General features: G+C 41.9%; 1 protein-coding gene across 1 annotated transcript; it reads right to left on the bottom strand.

Annotated features, from left to right (window-relative positions):
* Positions 1–658: 658 nt before the first annotated feature.
* On the bottom strand, positions 659–24,057 carry GSPT1 (G1 to S phase transition 1). Its single transcript, XM_065645076.1, has 15 exons — positions 23,637–24,057; positions 14,860–14,907; positions 14,400–14,441; positions 13,442–13,669; positions 12,411–12,444; positions 10,819–10,896; positions 8,451–8,631; positions 7,940–8,094; positions 6,590–6,730; positions 5,813–5,906; positions 4,771–4,851; positions 2,883–3,056; positions 2,351–2,440; positions 1,852–2,020; positions 659–1,152 (listed from the first exon to the last, which is right to left on the bottom strand). The coding sequence occupies exons 1-15, from the start codon at positions 23,932–23,934 to the stop codon at positions 1,100–1,102; spliced, it is 1,866 nt and encodes a 621-aa protein (XP_065501148.1). The 5' UTR covers positions 23,935–24,057; the 3' UTR covers positions 659–1,099.
* Between the last annotated feature and the right edge of the window lie 835 nt (positions 24,058–24,892).

The following is a 24,892-nucleotide window of genomic DNA, read 5'->3' as shown; positions in this document are numbered from 1 at the left end:
TGATTCTGAGCCTCCCCTATTTCGGTATGTGCAAACTCTTGGGGATTTAGTCTTTCTCCCTCTCAGTCCAGACTGATCTTTAAACCAGCAAGGATTAGCCAGCCCTGCACGTTACAGACAGGGTGAACTGAGTCACTTACACAACTGGCCCAGTTCTCCCACAAAATGCAGCTCTTATAAATACTAATAGGCACTATTGCCAAAAATCTCGTATTTTTGCAAGTTTCACTGATTTACCGGTTGTTAGCATTTTTCTGCAGTTAAGAATTTAACAGTGCTGAATTTTTATAAAGACACAATATGTAGTTCTAGCCTTCAAAATTGACTTCCTGCATCTAGTAAGAGTGATGATGTTAAGTCAACCTAAATTTGCTGAAGATATTAACAAATGTAAAGCTAATGAAGGTGCCACATTTCCATGAATGTTTTCCAATTTTAAGGATGCATTCAACAAAGGGAAGGGGCAAACCTAATGATTTTAATACAAACTTGGTTAAGTGCCCAATCGCCTCATTTAAAACTGTGTATGTGGGGAGGGTGAGGAGTTTAGAAAAGTCCAAGTAACCAAGTCTCGAGGTTACTGGAAAGTTAAAAAGCTAATGCAACTGCGTTACATCCAGATAAAAAACATTATTCAAAAGCAATTCGAATACCGAAAAAGATTTCAAATTGAATAGTTTATTAACATGGTAGTCATCTTTGTAACATGTGCACACACACTCGCACACTCTGAATGATCTGCCTGGAAAAAAGAGGTCTTAATATATATGCTGGGGGAAATTAAACATTAAAAATCCTTTAGATTTTCATAATTATAGGCAATTATGTCCACATAACTTACAAAGCTATTGCCGAATCTTTCCAAGGAAGCAGAATTTGGGAGAAAAAAAAAATTAGTTTTGGGAAAATTCAACAGTGGCATAGCAGAGCTCTCAATATGAGAAAGCTGACATAATGTGGACCTTTGCTGTGAAATTTGTCTTTGCAAAATATGGGGAGAAGTTTATCAATGGGCAGAAAATAAGAAGGCGGTGTGAAGTAGGCTTTTGCAGAGTCGATTCTCCTCACAGTATTGTGCGGGGGTCATTGAGAAAAACACTTAGTCCTTCTCTGGAACCAGTTTCAGAACTTTTCCAATTGCAATGGTCTTACCTAAACCAAGGAGACAAACAGGAGAGTTACATATATTGTGGAAAGTGTGTGTAGGTCTCTAAGAACAACTGAATTCTCCCCCAAAATACAGGCTCTCCAGAGTAATAGAAATAATACTGAGAATAAATTGTTGTATTGTAGAATAAAAGCACAATAAAATCTTAAAAAGAGTAAAACTGCTAGTATCACAGTAGAGAACACAATGCGGATTGTGGGGAGTCTGCTCTGTGTTCATCTAAGGAGAAGGCACAAACATTCTACCACATCTGCTTGCTGCTTTTAAAGATAATGTATTTGAAACGCATCCCACAAATCTGCAAGTTTCACCAGGGTGAACATGAGTTAAAGCCCAACAGACCCCTTGTCTTTTCTAACTTGAAACAGAGAAGCCGCAGCATTCCTGGTGTAGGTGGGCATCCCAGGACGCGTTACGAAAACAGTGCTGGCCATTTTTCAAACTCGACCTTTTGTTTCACCGTGCACATTTCTGCACATTATTCCTCTAAAATAAAACACACTTTCTGTTACTAGCAAGAACTCTGCACGATGACAACCATTTGCTTAGATTTACTTTTCCATTGTTCCCCAGATATTGATTTCCTCTAGATTCCAGGATTTTAAGACCTCATTGCCATGATCTCCTATTTCAAATAACTGCATTTTTGCAGCGGTGAATAACCGTTGCTCAAGCAGTCTTACCCTCATCTCTTAAGGTGAAGCGACCCATCTGAGGGAAATCTTTGAATGTCTCAAGGCAGATAGTTCCTGCTGTCCTTAAACGGGCAATGCATACTTGATCTTGTTTCACAAAACGGGGCCGTGTCTTACTTTTTTCTCCTGTTTTTTTGTCTACCAAGCAGATTAAGGCCTGTAGAAGAAAAAAAAAAATAGCTGTGAGTGCTAAGTTGTTTTTTGTTTTTGTTTCCCCAACAAAACTTAAGTGACCTAAAAAAGAAAATATTTAGAAATAATGATTAAAAAAACTTGCATAAGCGAGTCAATCATGACTTAGCACACTTTTCAGAAGGCTTATGCTAACAGTTACAGCTGGGCTTGGTTGTGTTACGGTACTGACCAACGATTCCATTCAGGGCTGGAGCTTTGCTGCATTAGTCGCTCTACAGATGTAGGTGAGGGCAGAACTCACCCCGACCACAGGATTGTCTGTATTCACATCACAACTGAAATGGACACTTACTGTTATCTCGACTTCTTCAATACAGGTGTGGATGTGCAGCACAGCATTGTAACCTGGACAGATAATGGATTTGTGCTCAATTATCACTATCTGTAAAACAATTAGAAAAAAACGTCCTCGTTTCAATTATAAAAGAGCAGAGAATAACCAAATACGCAACTATATTAAACTGTACAGTTGAAAAATAAACTCTCAACAAATTTTTGTGAAAGCGACAAAATTTGTAAGGAATTAAGTTGTTTATAATATGAAAGTATAAAATCAAAGGATTGGCCTGACAAGATCTTGCTTTCGTGATTATAAGTGTCTAAAACTTCCACTGAGAAGTTACATTAATAATAAACAATATTTTTAAAACTCAAATTAATGACATCTGAGGTATATGTGTCATCGTCAATTTAGAGATATGATAGTGAATAACGAACGGGAACTGAAACGTCAAACTACGTAACTTTAGATTTGGTGAAACACAAGCAAAATATTGTAATGCTTTTTACCCATCTGTACAGCAATGAAATGCTAGTTCTCCTACCTGGGCATCAAATGTGCGTCCAGAATGACAGAGGTTGTTGGGATCACAGAGAATAAACCCTGGGAGGATCTCCTCCTCTTCAATTCCCTTCAGTCTGATCTTCAGATTTTCACCTGGGGCTACTGAATCAGTTTCTACATCATCAGAAAGGATTCCAAGAACTTCCACATTGTGCTTAAAGAAACCAAAAATGCAGTTTTCTATTTTAGTCTGGTACAAAATCATTTTAATACAACAGGATTTCAATGAATAATCCCATTACAGTTTAAATTCGTTATATTCAGTGCTGCAAGATTTGGAACATCTGAAATATTTGAGTGATGAGTTACTAATATTTAAAATAGCATATTTAATCAAATGTTTTTAAATATAACTCTATAGTATATACTCAATGGAAAGCAAATTCCAAAAATATCCACTGTTTCTCAAAGTGAAATGAGTTTAAAACTTTTAAGAGATGAGAGATACCATGGATGCATATTATCTAAGAAGAATGCAAAAGCCACATTGTTGTATAGACTTGTTATATTCAAAATATAGCAGCCTGGAAATTAACACAAGCCAGGAAATCCTAAAATCCCCAAATTCTACAGGAGTTCCTGGAGAAGATGATAAAAATACCCAATGTATATTAATGAACACTCTCCGAGCAAACACCAAAAAGTATTTCCTAACATTCCTATATGTAGTAACCTCTCTTCTGATTTTTGTATCTTTACACACTATGAAATACCATCAGAAAATAAATATTGGAAAGGCAGAGATGTTACAAAAGGAGTAGTTTCAGAGGGATCTATTGTTCTGGCTTCCTGAAGTTTTAGTTCAACCCTCGTTAGCTATCAAAGTAACTAAAAAAAAAAAAAAGTGTGTCATCAAAAGCACTGGCTATTTACTGAATAGAAATTCTGTAACTGTTTAGTGAAATCCATTTACAGTTTATAAATTTCTCCTAATCAATCCCAAAATAACATGGGAGTCAGATGCACGTCAAGCAGTTCTATAGAAAGCTACTGTCTTACATTACCTTAAAATCTGAAAAGCTTAAACTCAAACTAAGTTTAGTTTCAACTTTGAGCAGCTCTTGGGAAAGGTGACATGCAAGTCAATCTAATTACCATATAGATTAGGAAATACCAACTTTCAATAAGCTGAAGATTTATTGTACATTTGAGTATTCAGACTTTTCTAGCAAACCACCTCAGCCTACAGAATTGGAAAACGTGTGTCAGCTTAAATCAAGATGACATGAACAAAGAACAAAATTTCCAACCCCTTTTTGTAAGAAACCAACGGAAACAAAAACCACCGTCAGCAGAGCACACTAGTCCATCTCTCCCCAACCATGTTTTCACGTTCTTCATTTTTATACTTCCAAATTCTTCAGGGCATCACAATGATTCCAACCAGTGATCTTACATCATGGAACAGCCACCTACCTGTACAAACCACCTGTTCTTAACCAAAGCAAACTTTAGGTGCCCTGTCTGCATCCTTTATTTTTTTCCTATTTCCCTTTGGGGAAGGGAAAAGGAAAAAAAGAAAAAAAAAATAAAAGCGGGGGGGTTGGGTGGGAAGAAGGAAAGTTTTGAGCAATATTAACCCACAGCTGGAAAATGGTTTTGTGGACCAGTTGTACAAATGCAAAGTAAAACACAGTTCAAATACACTGTGATGATCTGTAGCCCAGCAATTGAGTTCACTAAAGAGACACAACCTGAGTGCTGAATTCTGAGGAAGTAAACACCCATACACACACCTGGAAATGTCACCCATGTAACAGCTGTGCCTAACTGAGCAATAGAACATTTTCTGATTTGAAGTAATGATTAAGAATCAAGCTCTATTTTAGGGTAGTAGCATTTTTTTTAGTATCTAAACCTGACCATACCTTGTTTGGCATCATCACAAGCTGTTGTCCTTTGCAAATAGAGCCCGACTCCAGCTTCCCGAGGACCACAGTGCCCATATCCTTCACAAAAAGAAATTATTACACAAAAATGGAAAACATTTCCCTAAAGAGTCTTCTCTATTTATGATTTAACTCTCATTATTTAACCCTATGAAGTTATCTATCACAGCTACACTTAACGTTTTAGAAACTGTTCTCATGAAAGATTACAGATTTTAAGAGCCTCATGTAATGCCAAAACTATTTACTTCCCCTCCCCTTCTACAGTTGGAAATGTAGACATATCAAAGAAAAAAAGAGATAACTTCTAAAAATACAGAACCCCAGGCTGGTTGGGTTGCCGGCCCTCTGTAGATCCCCCAGCCCAGCCCTGCTCACGCAGGGTCACCAGAGCAGATCACACAGGATCCCAGGCGGGTTTGAATGTCTCCAGAGAAGGAGACTCCACGCCCGCTCTGGGCAGCCTGGTCCAGGCTCTGGCACTGCAAAGGAAAGAAGTTTCTCCTCGCGTTCAGATGGACTCTCCTGTGTTTCGGTCTGTGCCCGTTGCCCCTCACCCTGTTGTTGGGCATCACTGAACAGAGTCTGCTCCATCCTCTGACACCCACCCTGAGATATTGATCAGCACTGATAAGATCCCCTCCCAGCTTCTCTTCTGCAGCTCAACTCCCCAGCTCTCTGTCTCTCCTCATCACAGAGATGCTCCAGACCCCTCAGCATCTCTGTGTCCCTCCCTGGACTCCCTCCAGTAATTCCTTGTCCTTCTTAAACTGGGGAGCCCAGAACTGGACCCGGTGCTGCAGATGAGGCCTCACCAGGGCAGAGCAGAGGGGGAGAAACCTCCCTCGACCTGCTGCTCACACTCTTCTTTAATGCACCCCAGGTACTACTGGCCTCTTGGCCACACAGACACATTGCTGGCTCATGGTCACCCTCTTGCCCACCATACAGTAAATAGTCCATTTGCTGCTTTCTGAAAACAGTCCATTTATACTTTCAATCCTATTATTTTAATTTGTACCTTATATTTATCCACAATTGGCAGCCTGATTGGTCCATCAACTGAACGGTTGAAGTTTGGCAAATTATCCAGGTATGGAATAAATGGTAATCCACTAAAAGAGCAGAAGGCATTTGTTTCAACTTTGTGAGCACTCTTCTATTTTACAATTACTCAGAAAGGATAAATGCAGTCCCACAAAAGGAATGATTTTCATTTTGTCATCATTAAGAACAGTGACCTCTAAGACAGTCTGATCTATCCTAACATCCCACCACTAGTGCTCACGTTACTCTCTCTAACATGTTAATACTCAGGCAGTGCATGTAGTTTTTAACATACATTACAGGCATATTTTACACAAATCAACGATTCCTTTGAGAATCTTGCTAGATGTGCAATATGTTTTGTAAGTAGGAAACCATAAGCTAGGTCCAAACATGATTTTCATTCATATGTTTTAACTGCCACGAACAACACTGGAAAACACAACATCCAGTGAGAGACGTGGCTTATCACAGCAACATGTCAACTGCAACATCGCTGGAAAATTCAAGGGCTAGTACGGCCCTCCAACTCACCCAGCCAAAGAATGCTGCTAACACTGTTACAGACTTGAACCTGCTGCTTTGCTTTGGTTTGTTGCATGGCTGTGTTCTTGCTGCCCTGATTGTATTTCCTCAAGCACTTTAAAACACAGCTATGATATGCCATGCTATATGCTCCCTAGCTTCACTGTACCATTTACTTTTATTGAAGTACAGCAAATATCCAAGTTGTTCAATTTCAGATACTTACATATACCAAGGACAGAATTCTGACTGTTCTTTAAGGTTTGCTCCAGTCAGTCCTGAGCAGGGCATGAAATGAATATCCTTTTTGGGATTGAAGCCAACTTTCTTCAAAAATGGGACCAGTTTCTCTTTACATTCCTCGTATCTATTAAAATGACAAGCATATCAAGATAAGTTTAAATTATTCCAGCATGAGATAATACTGTGCTTTAAAAAACCAACAAAAACCACGGACATTTGATTATCACCAGTTAAGTTATTCTGTGCGCAGAAAACCTAATAAATCTTAGTGGCCTATTTGCATCTTCTCCCCAGTCTCCCAGCACAACTTGGTGTTGTCTGTTCCCCCTCACCCCTCTGCTCCATAAAGCATCATCAGTTTTCTCCGTGTACCTCAGTCTCTGGGCCGGGGACGCAGCACCAGATGCTGTAGCTGCTTTTAAGCGAGAGATCCAGGCCCAGAGAGCAGGACAGATGGAGCAGACGGGTGCCGAGGTCACGCTGAAGGCTTTCACTTCCGCGGTGGCCCTGTCTCCTCCAGTCTCCTACATAATCTCCTATGACTTAATGCTATTTATTTCTCTCACAGCTCTGCCCCTCGGCCCGTTTCAGCCGAATTCAGTCACATCAGAAGGCTGGGGCAGGACCCGGGCAGCACAACCGGCTGTGCCCTGTTCTCGGAAACGCGGCTGCTGGTGCGAGGTCGCGTGGTCCCTCATCGCTTTCCACAAAAACTGTCGCAATTCTTGACAGCACAGCGAGCTCTCTGACAACTCTCCCTATCACACTGTAGAAGAAAACTGTATCCCGTCATTACACAAGTATCTCTAGGGAAGGACTAATCCAGCTTAAAGGGGTGGGAAGAAAGATGTGACAGCAGCCATAAAAAGACCTAAGTTCTGACACTAAGGAAAATTAAAACCTTTCAGCACATCTGAGTGTTAAGGCATAAAATAACTTAATCCTTTTTATTAGTTATTAAAATATTACATCTCAACTTCCTAGTTATTTTTACCTGTATCATCGCAAGGTTCCCCACCTCCCCACTTCTCAGACTGTAATCACAAACCATTTTAATATATTATTTGCTTGTTCAATCCATCTTATCATAAAAGAACAACTCCAAATAATACAGGGAGGACACATAAGGTGAACAGGACAACGCTGTTCTCACCAAACCTGAGCTCGGAGTTCAGCAGAAATGCGGCCAAGCAATCAGGAATCTGTCAAACTAAACTGCTGAAAACAGAGTCACTTCCTTCAGCAAAAAACTGGATGCAAAAAATTACCTGACTTAGGAACTATTTTCAGTATCTTTTAATGAAGATTTTTTTTTTACTATTATTGAACTCACCTTTCATTACTCCAGTTTACAGTTGGATCATCCATTTTATTAATAAGAACTATTAGATGTTTTACACCTGCTGTTTTTGCTAACATGGCGTGTTCTCTTGTTTGTCCACCTTTCTCAAATCCAGTTTCAAACTCTCCTTTTCTTGCAGAAATAACCTAATTAAAAATACACATTGTAATACAAGTTCTACAATTCTCTCAACAGAACAATTGGCAATGGGTAATACTGCCTTATTTTTGAATAAGTTTGGATTGTCAAAACTGGTAAAAGCTTTAAAAATGCACTACTATATCCTCAATATCGCCCATCATTAAAAGAATCCCATTATACCTGTGGACAATGTTATGAAGCTGTTAAATTACTCCACACCCCATGCAACTTGGTAGACTTGACATCTGAAAATTTTGCCCCCTGTAACTAGCCAAGAGAGTAAACAAGCAAGCAAAAAATTAATAATCAGAGGCTTAATTCCACCATATATCTAAAATAAACAAATGTGATTTGTCCTTACCAGCACAGCAAGGTCGGCTTGAGAAGCCCCACCAATCATATTGGGAACAAAGCTCTTATGTCCAGGGGCATCTAGAATAGTGAAGTGTTTCTTCTCAGTTTCGAAATAGGCGCGACCCACTTCTACTGTTTTACCTTTGTCTCGTTCTTCTTGGTTTGTGTCTAAGGCCCATGAAAGGTACCTAAAAAAAAAAAAAAATATTCACCACCCAAATATTCTACTTTTGTATTTTTTTTTTTTACTAAGTGTATGTATGATGGTTTGCTCATCATAAAGTGTCTTTTTTTCTGCTCAACTATACTAACCACCCCAGCATTACTGAACTTAAGCATGTCCAAGACCAACAGTGAGTTTTTCTGGCATATTCTGTGTCCACACAGTGAGCTGTAGCGCTCGGTTCTAGCTCTCCCTCACATACTTAGAAAGATGCAATTCTAAACAACGATTTTCAGTTACTAAGCTCTCCAGATATGACCTAACCTCAAACACTTCCAGCTTTGCTCCAGTTTGAAAAAACACCTCTGGGTCAAATACAAAACAATTCCTGTTAGCATAATTCACTAAAAAAAAAAAAAATTCTGATACGCACATATTCATATGATGGGAACTACTGTTATCAATTCTAATTTATTTGCACATATTAAACAGAAGTTGGCTATGAAACAGACACCACCTTTATTCATCCTATCTTTGATACTTCCATCATATCAACTGATTATATTTTATTCCATTGGCCACTGACAAACAAGTTAGATTTAACTTAAAATTTCAAAAAAAGCTTATTTAGCTCCTTCAGGTTTTGTGAAAATTGGTGAATAGAGAGGAAAAAATTAATACTCTCATGAAGGAGAAGAAAAGTAGTAACAGCTAAATGGAACTGACTGATCATAGCAGTGTTTTTTCCCCACCAGCAGCAGCTTATGAAGATCCTTAGCCCGTATTTCATGTTGCCTGGCTCGTGTCTGGAGATGCTGCTAAATCAGCTGTGACCAGGGACCATCGAACACAAACACGTCCCTTCCAGCTCGAGAGCTTCCCAGGTCACAAAAACCACGAATCACTGGCAGTTCTGGATACACAGATATAGAATATCTTCCCCAGGCAGCAGTTATTTGTCCCTGGCCGAGGCCTGGCCAGCACGCTAGATGGTTTTGGGTGGTACCACCACTGTGCTCCCACGTGCTGGAATTTTCACCATGATTCTGGAAGATTTGAGCCAAGCCAGAGGTGACGTTTTACTCGGCTTGCGAGAGCGAAGCAGGAATCTGCGTGTGGCAGCTGGATGGGAAGTCCTTACGACATCCGGGGTTTTTAGGGAAAGATGAATTTCTGACTCAAATGTCAACTCTGCGATACAGATATAGAATTTTCTGCAGCACAAAATAAAAACTGCTCAAATGTCAAGACTTCCAACATATGAAGTGAGCTAACAAGACCTTTGATGATGACACAGGTACATCACACTTTCTGTTGTGTATCATGACATATTTTAAAGAATAAAAATAGCATTAAAGGAGACACTTCCTGCAACTCATGCTCCAAAAGAGGGAGGGAAGAGGAAATCTGTTTTTCAAGCTGTCCAGGGCTTTTGAGGAAGGTCCTGAAATATTTATTACTTGGGTCACCTCCCAACAGGGGGCTGATGCCTGCTTGATAAAAATCGTATGTCACCCTTTCTGTCCCCTTGTCTTGCACATCACAGAATTAGTTCAGGTCAATGCCCACCCCGAGTGCTCCATTGCTGCCCTACCCCTAAGGAGTCTTTAGCTGCTGCATTTCCAGAGCCCTTTTAACCCCTATTTTCCTCCACCACGGTGAAAACCGAAAGCTTCCAAAAGGAAAAATCCATTTTCCAGGAGTTGTTTGAAGGAGAAAGCAGGCTGCTAGATGTGCTGTATGTACACACGCATACACAAAACCAAAAGGCAACCAAAAGACAACAACAAAACCCAAAAAACACAAGAGGCCTCTGAAAAATCCACACATGCGAGCGTCATCCTCCTGCCTGGGGGAAACTTAAAAACTGTGGACCCTATCTTATATCTCATTTTATATGAATAAATGACAAACTGACAGCTGTGATCTCTGTCACTTAGACATCTCTGCTGCTTACAAGTGAAAGACATCCAGACAGAATGAGCCCGGGAGCTGCCTGAGAAAAGCCTCTGCCTTGTATTCCTTTTAACCAGACGTTTCCCAAAGCATCGGAATGTAAAGCGCTGATCAAAACAAACCAAAACACCCCAAACAGCAGCGAAACCTGTTGCAATGTGAATCGCCGGCACTACAGGGACAGGGACTAACATACAGGTTCCCGTTTTCATCACAGTGCAAAGAGAAAAGCACAATATCTTCAGTAAGTTCATACCATGTTTCTCTGTTTTTTTCTTTAGCTTCTCTTTCATATTTTTCAAGTGTTCTTTTGTCAACCATTCCTGTCAAATACCTAAGGGGGAGAAAAGAAAAAAGTGCAATTTTACATAAGCAGAAACATAGTTCAAAAGAGTTAATTACTTATGCAATCCTTACAGATTGTTTTGAAAAACTGGAGCAACCTGATGCGAGCAGCAGTGGAATTTTTTCTCCACAAAAAGCCACACCATTATCTGATATGTAAAGCTACACCAACCTCACTTGAGCAGAAGTATGAGGAATGTCTCTTTTTTAAACGTAATTGTAAAATGTTCTGCAGAGGCAAGTTTTGAAAAGGAGCTACATCTGTTAAATCCATTTCTGAGACTAATCCAATGTTTCAAAATTAAGTAAAAATTGTGATAAGAGAATTTTTCACACCACCTCTCCCTCACCCCCCAGTTTCTGAAACGTAAAGAAAAATATTTTTGGTTTCAGTCTTTTTACATAGATATTTTACACTGATATTTTAAGGGAGATCTTTCAGTTACGAAAAGAGGTGAACAGTGTACAGTTTTATTATACTAAAACTTTCATATTTTTCCCTCCGATATTTCTATCTGAGCTTCTAATAACAGTAATCTACTTAGTTTATAAGGAAAACGATAACAGTAAACAAAGGGTTAACGACAAAGTTGGTACAAGCAACTGATATTTTCCCCCCCTCCCTTACAACAAAGGGATATTCTGCAAAAATGAAAGACCAAAAAAGCTTTGGGATCATCACCCACTCACAGGAGTGTTCAGAATCAGCATCTCCTTGTCCAAGGAGACGGCTCTGGCACATCAGATAACAAAATGCTCATTTGCTCCAGTCTGAACTACCAAGTTAAATGTACCATGACAATTCCAACATTCCAGTTCGGTCAAAACAAAACAAGCTGAAAATGCCAAGAGAAAGACCTCCCACTTTTGCTGAGAGCGGTATTTTAAAATCATAGAAACACTTTGCATCAGGATAGCATTTATTCCCTCCTGTACTACTTTCCTTTGTTTTTTTTTTTTTGTTAGAATCTGTAAGATGTAGCTGCATTCATTTACTTCCGTCTCATAAAAATATTGCATTTCTACGTAGTTTCTAAAATAGATTTAAAAGATTAACTATTATAATTTTACATTTTGAAATCAAATTATGCCTGACAATGTTAGCACCAGGGAATAACGATACTAAATTTCTTTTTTTTAATGTCACAAAAAAGACAAAGTTTAACAAAGGATATAAAGTAGTTTCAAATAGCATTTTAGAATTATGAACAAAAACAAAGTCATGTTCTAAGAAAAGGATTTGGGTTTTTTAAAATTTTATAATGTATACTTTTGCATAGCTGTTTCATTCAGTAAGTGAAACTCCTCTAAAGATTAGATCTGCCAGAATCCAGGAATTTCAAAGACAATAAGTAACTAAATTGACAGGGAGAGTAACATATTATTACAAAAATACTAATCTGTGCTGCCTAAAGCCATAAAGAAAGTATTACTCATTTTACTTAACGTATTTTGAGTTTACAAGAACAGCAAATCTAAAAATTCTGCTAAGAGCTGTCTTACATTATTTGTCCTCCAATAGTTGACTTGCCAGCGTCTAAAATTAAAAAAAAAAAAAAAAGTCATTCACAATTTAAAAGAAAATCCTAGAAAAATAAGAAAACAATTATGAACAAGGTCATCTAATTTATTTCCAAATATATATTTTTAAATTGTAATCTAAATTTTTGGAAGTATCTCCCAGTTTCCCTTGTTTCTGTAACAATTCATTGTCAATTCAGTTACACTGAATTTTGAATTTTTCTCACACATACAAACTTGGCATTATCCAGAACGAAGACAACCCCAACCAGCAGTGATCCAGCAGCAGTGGGGGAAGCTCTTGCAAAATCCCTTTCTCCCTTGTCCCGCACTCGTGTGGGCTGCTCTCTGATACCGGGACGTATCCCTGCCTGCTGCCTCAGCACTTTCTGTCACTCCATTCTCAATTTACCCCAGGATTAAGTTACAGTACTTTTAAGGTGATAAGACACTGTACAAATAAAAATACAGAATCTACTGTAAAACTCATGATTCGATAATTTTTCTGTATTTTTGACACCACTTAAGATTTATCTGAAGCTTGTCGAAACTATTCAATTTGACATTTTGCTATAAATGCTTCTTTTAACCCTGAATTATGTTCACCTATTGTTTATAGCTCTACATTTTAAAATATTTTGAATAATATTTTTTGAATTTAATAAGAACCCTCTGAAAATATTTAAAACGAGCAAAAATGGAGCACTGCTTTCTGATTTTGTTCTTTGGATTGTAAACACAGATAAGCACTCAATAGAGTAGGTACTTGAGAAATCAGGAACACAGACACAGTCGTGTCCAAGAGAACATAGGTGCTCTGCCCTGACAGACATTTTTCAAGTTTTTTAATTTTTCCAGAGCAGCTCCATTAGAAGGAATGCTCCCATCAGCCTCGAGACACAGCGAATACACCCATCCCTACAAAGAGCAGGATTAATTTCTAATCCTCCGAATTCTAGATAATCAGTACACAGTGCAAAGATCCAATTACTTGGTGTTCACTTACAACTTACCTACGTGCCCAATGAATACTACATTTACATGCTCTTTTTTAGGAGCACCCGGCGGCGCTACAACAGATTTCGGTTTTGGTATTTCCTCCTCCTCCTCCATCATTTCCTGAGCGCTTTCTTCAGAGGGGCCGGCGTCCCCCGTGGGGCCACCTCCCAGCTCCGCTTCGTTTGCTTCTTCTTTGTGGTCCCATGACTCTTCCGGGGACATTTCTGTCTCTCCATTTTCCACTAAAAATTAACCAGGTAGATATATTGAGTTAGATAATGGAATTAAAAGCAATGGCTACAGTGAAAAGCCCCATCCCCAAGATGCAAATGAACACTTCAACTATCCAGCCTGTTAATGTCTTCCATGGAGAAACAGGCAACTGCTCCTTGTTTCTGAAATGATTATTAGCAGGAGCTTTCAGACTAGCTTATGTGCTGACACCAGAAAACTATGATTCATGAGGATTAAGAGACTTGTTTTAACAAGGGAACAATTTTACAAGGAAAAAACAAATCTGAAGACCCACTCATCCTATGATGCTGGTCCGAATCCACAGACAGACATACGCTACCATAAGGTTAGAAACAACAGGGGAGGGACCATACTTTCAGTTCTCTCAAAAGCCACACAAATACATGTTTCGATTGCTCACAATACTGATCACTCCAACTTTTTTTTTTTAAATCACCGTTTCATACATATTAATGGGACTATTTTGTAATAGGAGACTACTTTTAAATAAAGCACCGATGCTTTTTCAGTGTCCCAGTAATCCAATTGCACCTGTCAGTGCACACTAGTGTTTGATTAACTCTTTCCCAATCGAAGCATAAAGACACAATGAAAATTAGTAAGGACCAAAAATGTGAAGGCTCAGTAAGGTATTCTTCAGGTTTGTTTGCAATGATTCAGCAAAAGCACTACAGCAGTATTTTATAGCATAGTGAAATGGAACAATTCTCATCTTACCAACAGATTCTGAAATTTCCATGTTAACAGCAGCATTTGAACCTAGGGGGGAAAAAAAACCAAACACCACACAACAAAAAAAAGGAATCATTAAGGACACATATTTACGGTGATAGTACCAAGAACAAAGAAAAACAGTGTGATGAAATCAAGAAATGGATAGTTCAGATGTTTGAGCACTTGCCAATGCTATTTAATATACAGATTCAATTTTTAAAATCCTGCTTCATACAAGCTTTATGACCTTCAATAAACCACTTGGCCTTTATGTGCCTTGCTTGACTGGCTATAAAATTGTAAATAACCACAGATAACCACACTACGTTACAATAGTAGTTTGAGAATGAAGATTAGAAAAGGTTCATAGACATCTTTAAAAAGGAGATGCTTTGCAATATTTTTTAAAAAATCATATTTAATGGGGCTGCGTTGCATACTGTCAGAACACAAAACCAATTACCTTCATAAGAGGCCGTTTGCTCCTCTGGAGAAGTCTCTACAGGTGCACCTGCAAAGAAAAAAAACAACTTTTAAAATACACCGATGTAAGCAATTTCCACACTTAGGTGTAAAAGATCACCTCCCAACTTTATTGCATGTAGTGTATTTCAGAAAAAACACGGGAAACAATATTAAATGTAGCCTCCAAGCACAAATACTTCTACAGAACACTGCCTGAAAGTTGTGAAAACACTACAGCAGTTCTAAACCCCATTTTCCCACCTCAAAGGAAAAGTACACATAAAGCAAATTTGAAAGGAAGCAGTTTTTCTACACGTAGTATTTACCAGCCCATCATTTGGGGGCCTGCTGGCTATTTTAAATGTTAGTATCTAGCTGGGGGTTAAAAACCTCAGCCCAGTTTTATTGTATCCAAAGACGCAACTCCTGCTGGTGCCACATTGTGTGGAAAGGTCCTGCCAGCTTCACCTGGACCCGACGCGCTGCTGCGCCCCCACCTCACATCAGCGGCGAGCAGAACATTGAAACAAGCTGCTCAGAATCAGTTCTTAAGATCCCCCGCAGTTATTAGGGATGCTAAACTCATCCGTACACCTGGTGAGTTTGCCAGTTCTCTTAAACACCATAACGCAGACACATTATCTGGAGGGCAATCTCAGTCATGTGCGTATCAAAGCCACAAGTATGATTTTTGGAAAGATCATGCAACCTTCTCATGCACTAAACCATGGCACTAAACTATTTCCTGAGGTATAACTAATCGTTAACCTACTAAGAGTGATACGTTCCCATTAACAGTTAAACCACTTGATGTTTTGGGACATTATTGCACGTGGTCACGAGACCTTCTGTAATTAGTCCTAAAACCTTAACCTATTTAGTTTTATCTTGGTATAAATTCAACTACATAATTCTTTGAGACAGGGTCCCTGCACTCCTGTGTTGTATCATCCACCACCTGCGCTCCAGGGTCCCAGAACCACAGGAAGGAAACTTTAAGAGAATGATTTAATATAGTAAGTAAGAGCATAAGAATACAATATCTTGAGATTCCTTGTAAGAAATGGCATACTGCTCCCATTCGAGAGCTGGAAAAGACTCAAATCAGCCCATTTCTGAGTGTGGTATGTGGGTGCCATGGAATCTATGGACCAAAGGCCTCTGTTTTGTAACACATCAGAAGACTGTTGGCTATTTCACTATGGTTGGGATGCATCAATATTTTCATTACAAGAACATTTCAATAAGCTTTTGATTTCACTCCTGAAGTTTGTCCATAACGAAAAACATTAAATGACAGTATTTATGCACTTGGATTGAAACAGAAGCTCTACAAGTGGTTGAAGAGTAATTTAATTCCTTAGAAATACGTTGTCAATCAACAGCATTCCTAACAAGCTCAGTTTTCACTTTCTGGTCTGTAATCCGGCAGGCATACAGACAAGAAAAAGAAGTTTCTTCAGAAGTAACAAAGAGGAGGTAGGAAATTGTTAACCTAAAGGTAAAATTTTGTATGAGTCCAGCACACAATAGAATCAATAAGTTTGTGTATGAATCCTAAACAGTACTAATGCCACACAATCAAAAGGCAACAGATATTCAGTTACGACCACAGCCACAGATTGAATTCGGGTCCCTTTGGGACACAAGCGGCACACATGCTGTGAAAGAGGCCACTGAATTACACTAAACACACACTGATCCTTCCAAGCAGGAGAGGAACACAAATCAAAACAAATACCCCCTCACCTCAGGGATTGTTTACTTCTGATGAACAATTTCAGCTTATGCCAGGCTATTTCAGGCACTGGGACAGTGCAAACAAACACCCAAGAGAAACGGCTGCCGTGAAGAGGGCAGACTCGGTGCCGGCTCCGAGAGGCGCAGCTTTCCTGCCGTGTGCCCCGAGGACAACCCTGACGAGCAGGACACGGAGCAGGACACCGTCCCGCTGCTTCCAGAGCCTCACGCCGCCGCATCATGCTCTTTGTTGTCTATCGCCTCGTGTCAGCCCTATTGAACGTCCACAAAGGGAGCTGCACTGACCAAAAACTGAACCAGCAAAGGACCGAGCAGCTTTGGGGAACAGATCAGCTGCCCAGAGAGGTGGTGGCTGAACCATCCCTGGAGACATCCCAGGCCAGGCTGGACGGGGCTCTGAACAACCTGAGCTGGTGCAGATGTCCCTGCTCATGGCAGGGGTGGAACCATGTCATCTTTAAGGTCCTTTCCAACCCAAACCATTCTACGATTATGGGGCTAATGAAACTGTTTGCACAACAGAGCATAGAGAGAGATTAAAAGAAAAAAAGGCAGTTTGAAAGATGGTCTGTACAGTGAGTTAAGTTGTTGCTCCTGCAATATGGGCACCACGTTCCTTTGCAGGAATTCCTGGAAGGCTGAAGAAAAGCGTGACACCCACCTTGGGATTCTCATCCCCTTCTGGATGTGTGATTTGAGTTCAGTACAGAGTTACACAGTAGTCATGTAGTCCACACAGTTTCATTCATTACGTAACAGATATCTGCCCCCCTTCGTTTTGGTTTTTTTTTTTTGGAAACAAAAGCATGGAGAATTATAGAGTAAAAAATAATGGCCCAAGTCAAACACACAGAGCATGACAACCAGAATTTAAGAAACCCCAAGAGTCTTCACTAACAACAACAAATTACTTCAAGCACAAGTGCTAGAGCTAAACAAAGTATTTCTTATTCAATATTTTTAAATATACAAAAAGAAAATGTTTTCAGGAGTTGACTGTCATTAAGGCAGCTGTTTTGACAGTTAACTGAAACCCAAAATGATTTTCTTGCCTCTGCCCTGCTGCACAGCCTATGCCCCGGTTCCCCAGTGGACACAGAGACGTATGCCCCATTTTTAACATGCACCAACGTAATAGCAGCTTTGATAGTTTTAACATGACTTTGTAAAATTAACAAAAAAATTAGTGCTTGCTTTGTATTCACAGGATTAGCTTACTAAGAATTAGCTTACTAAGAGACCCCCCTTTTTCCTTCCCCAGTGAAGACACGCCTCAAGTTTATCTTATCTAAACCCGTCATGCTTCTTCACAACTGAGTCTGAGAAAACTAAAGGGGATTTTCGGGGAACATAACAAAAACCCCTTTTTCTTAAGGCCAAGTGTTTGTGCTCAGTTGATAACTTGATTTTTGAGACAGATAGTCAGGAAATCAAGCTCTGTATTAGAACAGTTAAGGATTCCACTCTCTAACAAAGATCTCTCATAACCCAGTGGGAATATAAGTAAAAAAATTATAATTTAAAACCAAATCCAAACCTAAATACCTCATGGATTTTTAGCAGGTTAAGCTCAGGACCTTAACATTTACACATGAAAGAGTAAAATTTACACGCAAATTCTCTGACTGTTCCAGAGAACACATTTTTAATATTGCAGCACCTCTCCTAAACTAACTTTTATACTGAAATTCAATCAGTGTCATTTTCATATAGACCTTTTCAAAACACAGTAATAAATTTCACTGATTACATTTTGACTGCTTTATTCTTTCATAATAATAATTAAAAAAAAATCTTTCTATCTTAGCTTCATGCAATCAGCTGCTTCTCTTGCTTGTGTGTCTCTCATCACAGAATAGGAGATAAATCCCCCAATTCTGAAAGTGGGGCTGTAAAACCAGATTGCTAATAAAATCCCCAAATTATCCCAAATTATTTTTGTGTTCATTTTGATATGGCAACCAAGATTTAAGATACCGTCATGCTTTCAGGATGCTAAGCAGGCTGTCAGCAGACTCCAGGATGGCTCATCTCATCTGGCTCCCAGTGCCCTGTCTCTTACTGGAGTCGTGCAAAGGCCACGAGCGGGATGAGTTATTCCAACAGGACCAACACGGTCCGGGCTGCCTTCCTGGGGACAGCTCAGGTGTAGACAAAGGACATCTGTCTAATCCACTGGCACCTTGACTGCAGCACACAGGTGCACTATATCTGATCATCTGGGAAGCCGGTGCCAAGACATGGAGCCTTCTCAGCACCGACCATTTTAGAAGAGGTTGTGCAGCTCATCTGGCTGGAGAAGCTGATGCAGAAGAACACTGCTCGAGATAGTCAAGTGATGACTCAAATCAAGATTTTTTGGATCATAAGAATTTATACCATTCACGATACAACACCGATTTGCTGTTCAAATTTACAGTTATGAGGTACTAATGGTAGCATTACCAACAACCCAGCTGTGAGGAAATCATCAACATGTGGCTATTCAAATGCTAGTATGAGTAACTCACGTTAATCCTTTCATATGACAGCTTCTTGAATAGCAGACTACTACTTTTAGACAGACAAGACTTTCTTAGCAAGTTCAGATGCAAAGTGAAGTCTCTTGAGGACTCAGTTGTTGAAGAGTCTTAAAATATAGTCTTACAGAGAATGGTGTAAGCCAAGATGTGACCAGTTTTGGGGAAGATGATGATGCAGATAAATCACCGTTCTGCTCTGGAAATTGCAGGCTTCAGAATTGAAGCGGAAGATATTGAGACTCCTTCTTTTGTTTCCGTTTGGGGGGGAGGCGCGATATATGGATGGCCCTGATAGCTACAAGGTCAAGAAAAATGAGGGCTGGGAAAATGAGAATGATAGATGCTATAGCCATTTATTTACAGCATTTGAAGGCTGAGAGTGTCCAGCTGCTTGAATGTAACAATTTCAAAAGTGACTATTGCAGGCGAGCAAGGATATTTAGAGAGTGAAGCAATCTAAAGGGCACCGCATCTTAAGCCAGATGTTTGCTTGGCTTAAGGCTCAGATGCGAGTTGTCTAAACTGTAGGCATTAACAAATATGTTCAGAAATCTACTTGGGGTGGTCAGGAGAGCTACTAAAGGAATACCACCAGAAGGATCACTGCTGTCTTGCCTTACACTGCCTGCTACGTGTCACACACTTTTTGTTCTTGTCAGTTTTGTACTGACGACACTTTTTTCTTACCATAACCACTGCACACTGCAAATCATTGAACAGTTCAGGTTGGAAGGGACTCCAGGAATTTAGCCAGTTCAGTCTCCTGCTTCAAGCAAAGTCAAAGTCAACAGTGAATATTTGAAAGTGACTTCCAAAAAGAAGAAAAACTAACATGAAATATAGTAAAGCCCATACAAGGAAGCTGTGATAATTTTTAGCAAGAATCCTACAAATATTCAAGAATGATGACAAAAACTGAAATACAAGAATGCAGGCTGATGCTGCATTTTCAGAAATTTTTCACTTCTCTCATACCTGAGATCCAAATGCAACTTACATTATAGAAATCTTATTAATCAGGGGAGGAGGGGGAGGTTTGAACTACTCCCTTACACCACCAAACCATGTCTTGATACAGAAACAAACAAAAGCCACCGAAATGCAATTACATCTTATATACACTTACAAAATTAATAAGCCATAATACAAAAATAAGCCATAGATGCTACAGTGCAGTGAAGCTGCAAGGTGCAGTTGCGATTAAGAATGTTTAGAGGCCCTGACACAATCTACCGTAATTTTATTTACTATCACACCTTGCCTTGATTTATTGGAGTTTGCTAGTTCAGGAACTGCTGCCTACCGCGGGTTTCCCCAGCAGCACAGCCGGCTCCTGCCAGCCTGGCCACGCTCACAGAAGGATCTGGGTACAGCGCTGCCTGCTGCAGACAGAAAATCCACATGTCTCCGTCCCACCTTTCCAACAGGATCCAACCAAGACAGATTTTACACAAATGAGTTTGACTTGGACACAATTTGATAAAAGCAAGTCCTCGCAGCTATGACGTTTGGAACACATTTGTTTTAATCTGTTCCTTAGGTTCACGAATTTACATAACATATGCTTTTTGCAGGTAACCAGCTAATAATTTAATTCCAAACTAATTTTGAAACTACCTGCAAGCAAAAATTGTATTAGTGATAAACACCGGTCAGATACTCTCCGTAATACGCAATTTGCAATCCAAAAAAGCACACATAAACCAGAAGTTTTAAAGTCAGCTACTTGGAATGCAGGTCTCAGGAGCTTCCCAGTTTTAGAAAGTTAACATCTTGTTCCCTAAATAGCTTCTGCGAGCGTTATTCCAGTGCTCCAAACATAAGCGACTGGAATTTTATACAAATTACTAAAACCATGAATTTAGTGTGTGTAAAAAGAACCACCACTACACTCTGCAGCCACACAATGGAGATGGGTTCTGTGGAATTTCCCTCTGCGCCACGCTGCCCCTGCACATTTCTCTGACCTACAGCATCCTTTGAGTTACTAAGGAATTATGACTCCAACAGAAGCTCACCAAGAGAAAGCTCCAAGATGAAAAGTGTTACTAGAACTTAACTTTAGGCCACTTAAGTCCTCAAACTGACACTTGGCTTTTTAGATTCTTCCTAAGAATCGAGATTAATTTCGATTCTTCCCAGTACAAACCAGTATTTGTACAGACTTCAATACAGATGATAGAGAGAAATATTTTTTTTCTCACAATGTAATGGAGAGTGAGTGCCACGGAACACCTAATTCCCTATGGGAACAAAAGCAAACTGGGTTGCTGAAAAGTAACCTATTCAGCACCATTGTCTGATCACGTGTTGTTCTGACTTATTTCCAGAGCAAGCTCCACCTAGTTCTTCTAGCCAGGAAAGTAGTTGACACCTTAGACGAACATCTACAAGGACAAGACCGTCAATTACTTTCTGTAACTGAGTACATCAGACCTGAAAAAGTACAAAACAAGTATAATATTCCAGTTAAAAAAGAAACTCTTTGTATTTTTGTCTGCTTAATCTTGGGGACATCCAAGTTAGTTATACAAGCTCAAAATTCTAAACCTTAAAGAAGATATAGAAGCAAGGTGAATTCAAACCAGGTAGATTATAGCACTTTGTATGAATGTACTTAGCAACTAAGGCGGGAGGAAAAGCTATCCCGATCACTTGGATGAGCAGGAAGCTTTCAGTAAAGTCATCTCTAGTCTCTGGAAAGACAAAGCGCATCAGAGGCCTCAGAAGTAGCAAATGAGTGGAGAAAAGGAGAGCACGAAGAAACAAACCTAACGAGCAGGCGAGGAAATGTAGTTCAAATCCTACCGAAACAAACAAAAACCCAAATATCGGAAGTCTTAGAAGAAACCTTACAAAAGTAGTCAGGGATAACAACCAAAATTATTCTAATGACATTCAAAATACCAAGAAAGTTTTCAGTCACAGTATTGATGACATGGTTTAAAAATGACCTGGATTCGGGTTGCAATGTCTGAAAACCACACTGGAATGAATTTTGAAGACTATTCAAAGATGCAACACATGTTCAGCACAGCCTTCAGTCATCTATTCTGCCTTTACACCTGTGAACCTTAACATACAAATTTATTCTAAAAGGAACCCAAAAGTCTGCCCAGAGCTGCTTGGAAATATATTTTAATCCACTTACATATTGCCTGCCTGCATAGCACATGAGCTACAATTTCTGATGAAAATCTAGAGTGCTAAATAGCTGTAGAGAACACATAACCTAACATTCCCTCTAACATGAGAAGTGTATTAACATTCTGTGATGAAAATTTTAAAATTTCATATATGAAAGTTATAGATTTTAGCTGTTAACATCTGATAGCTTTAGGTACTAAGGAGGGCAAGACTAATTTAAGATATTAAATCAGAACATGATAAATAATAAGCCACAATCAACAGGAAATCGTGACAAACATAACGTAACGAGTAGTCGCTTCAGAGAAGTTAAATTACTAGAATCAATATGTGAAACACTAGCTTGTTTCACATCGTACAACTAGGGATACAAAAAGTTACAGAAAAAAATAGGAAGGTGTTAAACTATCATACTCAATCAGGTCTCAAACTCCTTAACTGCAGGAGTGACACTAAAATACTACCACAAAGTGAACCGGCATGTCTAACATCTGGCAGGACCTTCGGTTTGGAGCTGGAAATGAAGCAGCAGCTCTCCTTTAATTTCCCATACACAAAGTAAATCTACCATAAACACTGGTTGCCTACACAAGGATCCTTTGAAATTTAAAGCAGGGTAAATTTCAAGTGGTGCCACTGACTGAGGCCAGCTGGATAAACCTCCTTTCCTACTAATGGTTTATCAGCATGATATTAGAAAAAAAACCCACTACTTGGTATAATCTTCAAAAAGACACTGAAGATACATCTGAGCCCCCGGCAGCTGAGGCAGCGCTGATCTCCCCAACACCACTACATTTATTACCACCAAAAATCTGGGGTAACTTCTCTGGTGCCCCAGGGAGAGGAGAGCTGGCTGGCTGCCAGGGGCAGCCCTCGGCGAGGAGAGGAGAGGAGCGGGGCAGGAGCGGGACCCCGCGGGGCAGGAGCGGGACCCCGCGGGGCAGGAGCGGGCCCTGCTGCTCCGGAGCCCCCTCCGCGGCCTGCGACCCGCCGCCCCCCCCCAACCCCGCGGACCCTCGGGGCCGCACCGGCCCCTCTGCACCGCCCACGGCTGCTCTGCCCAGGCTCTGCTGCCTCCCGGCCGCGCCCCCTCCTCGCCCCTCGCTGACAGGACCCCGCTGCCGTGCGGACCCCGGGCCCTCAGGCCGGGTCACTCCCGCCCCAGGGCCCGGCCCGGCTCCCTCGCCCGCCCGCCCGCCGGCGGCCCCTCCGCGCCCCGCTCCGGCCCTTCCCCTCCGCCCCCGCGGGGCCCCGCACCCTCCCAACATGGCCCCCATCCCTCCGGCCCCAGCGCCCACGGCCGGCGCAGCCCCGGCCCGGCGCGGCGCGGCGCGGCGGGTACCGTGGGGCGGCGGCGGCAGGCCGGGCGGGGGCGAGGGCGGCGGGAGGCCGGGCGCCGGGCCCCCCCTCAGGAAGGACGGCACGAACTCGGCGGCGTGGACGTTGGGCACGAAGGGCTTGGCGTTGACGTTCAGCTGCCGGCTGAAGGCCGCCCCGAGCAGCTCCTGCTGGGCCTCGGCCTCCGCGGCCGGCGGGGCGGACCCGGGGCCGGCGCCGCTGCCCGGCTCGATGTCCGCCTGATCCCAGCAGTCGGGAGCCGAGTCACTGCTGCTCCCGCTGCCGCTCCCGTTCGCCTCCATTTTGTGGCTGCCCCAGAAGCCTCTGCGGCCCCGAAGCGTCTCCCAGCGTCCGGGGTAAGGGGGAAGCCGGCGGCGGCACCGACTCAGCACTCGCTCCGGCGATTCCGCGTGTACTCCACCGCCCCGACGCCAGCGCAGTGTGGCCTCCCGGAGCTCCCGTACCCCCTCCCCGCCGCCTTTCCTGCCGCCATTTTAGTAGTTTTTAGCTCCCCGGGGTCCGACCCTGCGGTGCGGCCGAGGCGAAGCGCGGGGACTACGATACCCATCATGCCTTGCGCTCGCCCCAGCCCGGCGCGCCCCTCCGGAAGCGCTGGGAAATGTAGTCGCCTGCGTTTGCTGCGCATGAAGAAACCACGATTCCCGTCAGCCTTTGCGCTCGCCCGCCCCTTTCTGCCGTCTCCGCCTCCCGCTTCGGGGCAGGCGGGAGGGAGACGGGACGTGTAGTTGGCGCGAACGCCTCAGGCAGGACGAGAACTACCCGTCCCGGCGGGCCGGGCGCAGCGGCCCCTCAGGCGGCGCCGGGGTTTGGCCCCGCAGGGCTCTGGGAAGCGCAGTTCGCCGGGTGGCGGCTCCGCGTTCCCTCGGCGCACACGGGGGCGGTCGCGGAGGGAGACGGTCCCGCGGCGGGGCCTGAGGGGCGCTGAGGGGCGCTGAGGGGCGCCGAGGGGCGCTGAGGGGCGCCTCGGGTTTCCCGCCTCCCGGGGGGACCCGGCGTCGGGAGCCGGGTGAAGATGTGCTCGATTTCGCTTCTGTCTGTGCAAAACCGGCCCTGCCGAGTCCGGAAAGCGCAGGTGCAGGGTGACAAGAGGGCGACGGCACCTTGTGGGGTCAGGAAACCTCCCGAATGGGCATTTCCACCCGAGAGCGAATGTTCCTGTGCGTGTCCTGCGCTAAGTCGGCAGGATGCGTTAAAAGTGCGAATTTTGGCGGTTCTGCAGCACGCTTTGACTTGGTTATC

This window comes from Caloenas nicobarica, chromosome 14, assembly GCF_036013445.1.
Source record: "Caloenas nicobarica isolate bCalNic1 chromosome 14, bCalNic1.hap1, whole genome shotgun sequence".
NCBI lineage: Eukaryota > Metazoa > Chordata > Aves > Columbiformes > Columbidae > Caloenas > Caloenas nicobarica.
The sequence above is the reverse complement of the archived record's forward strand: the minus strand, read 5'-3'. Positions and strand labels throughout refer to the sequence as shown.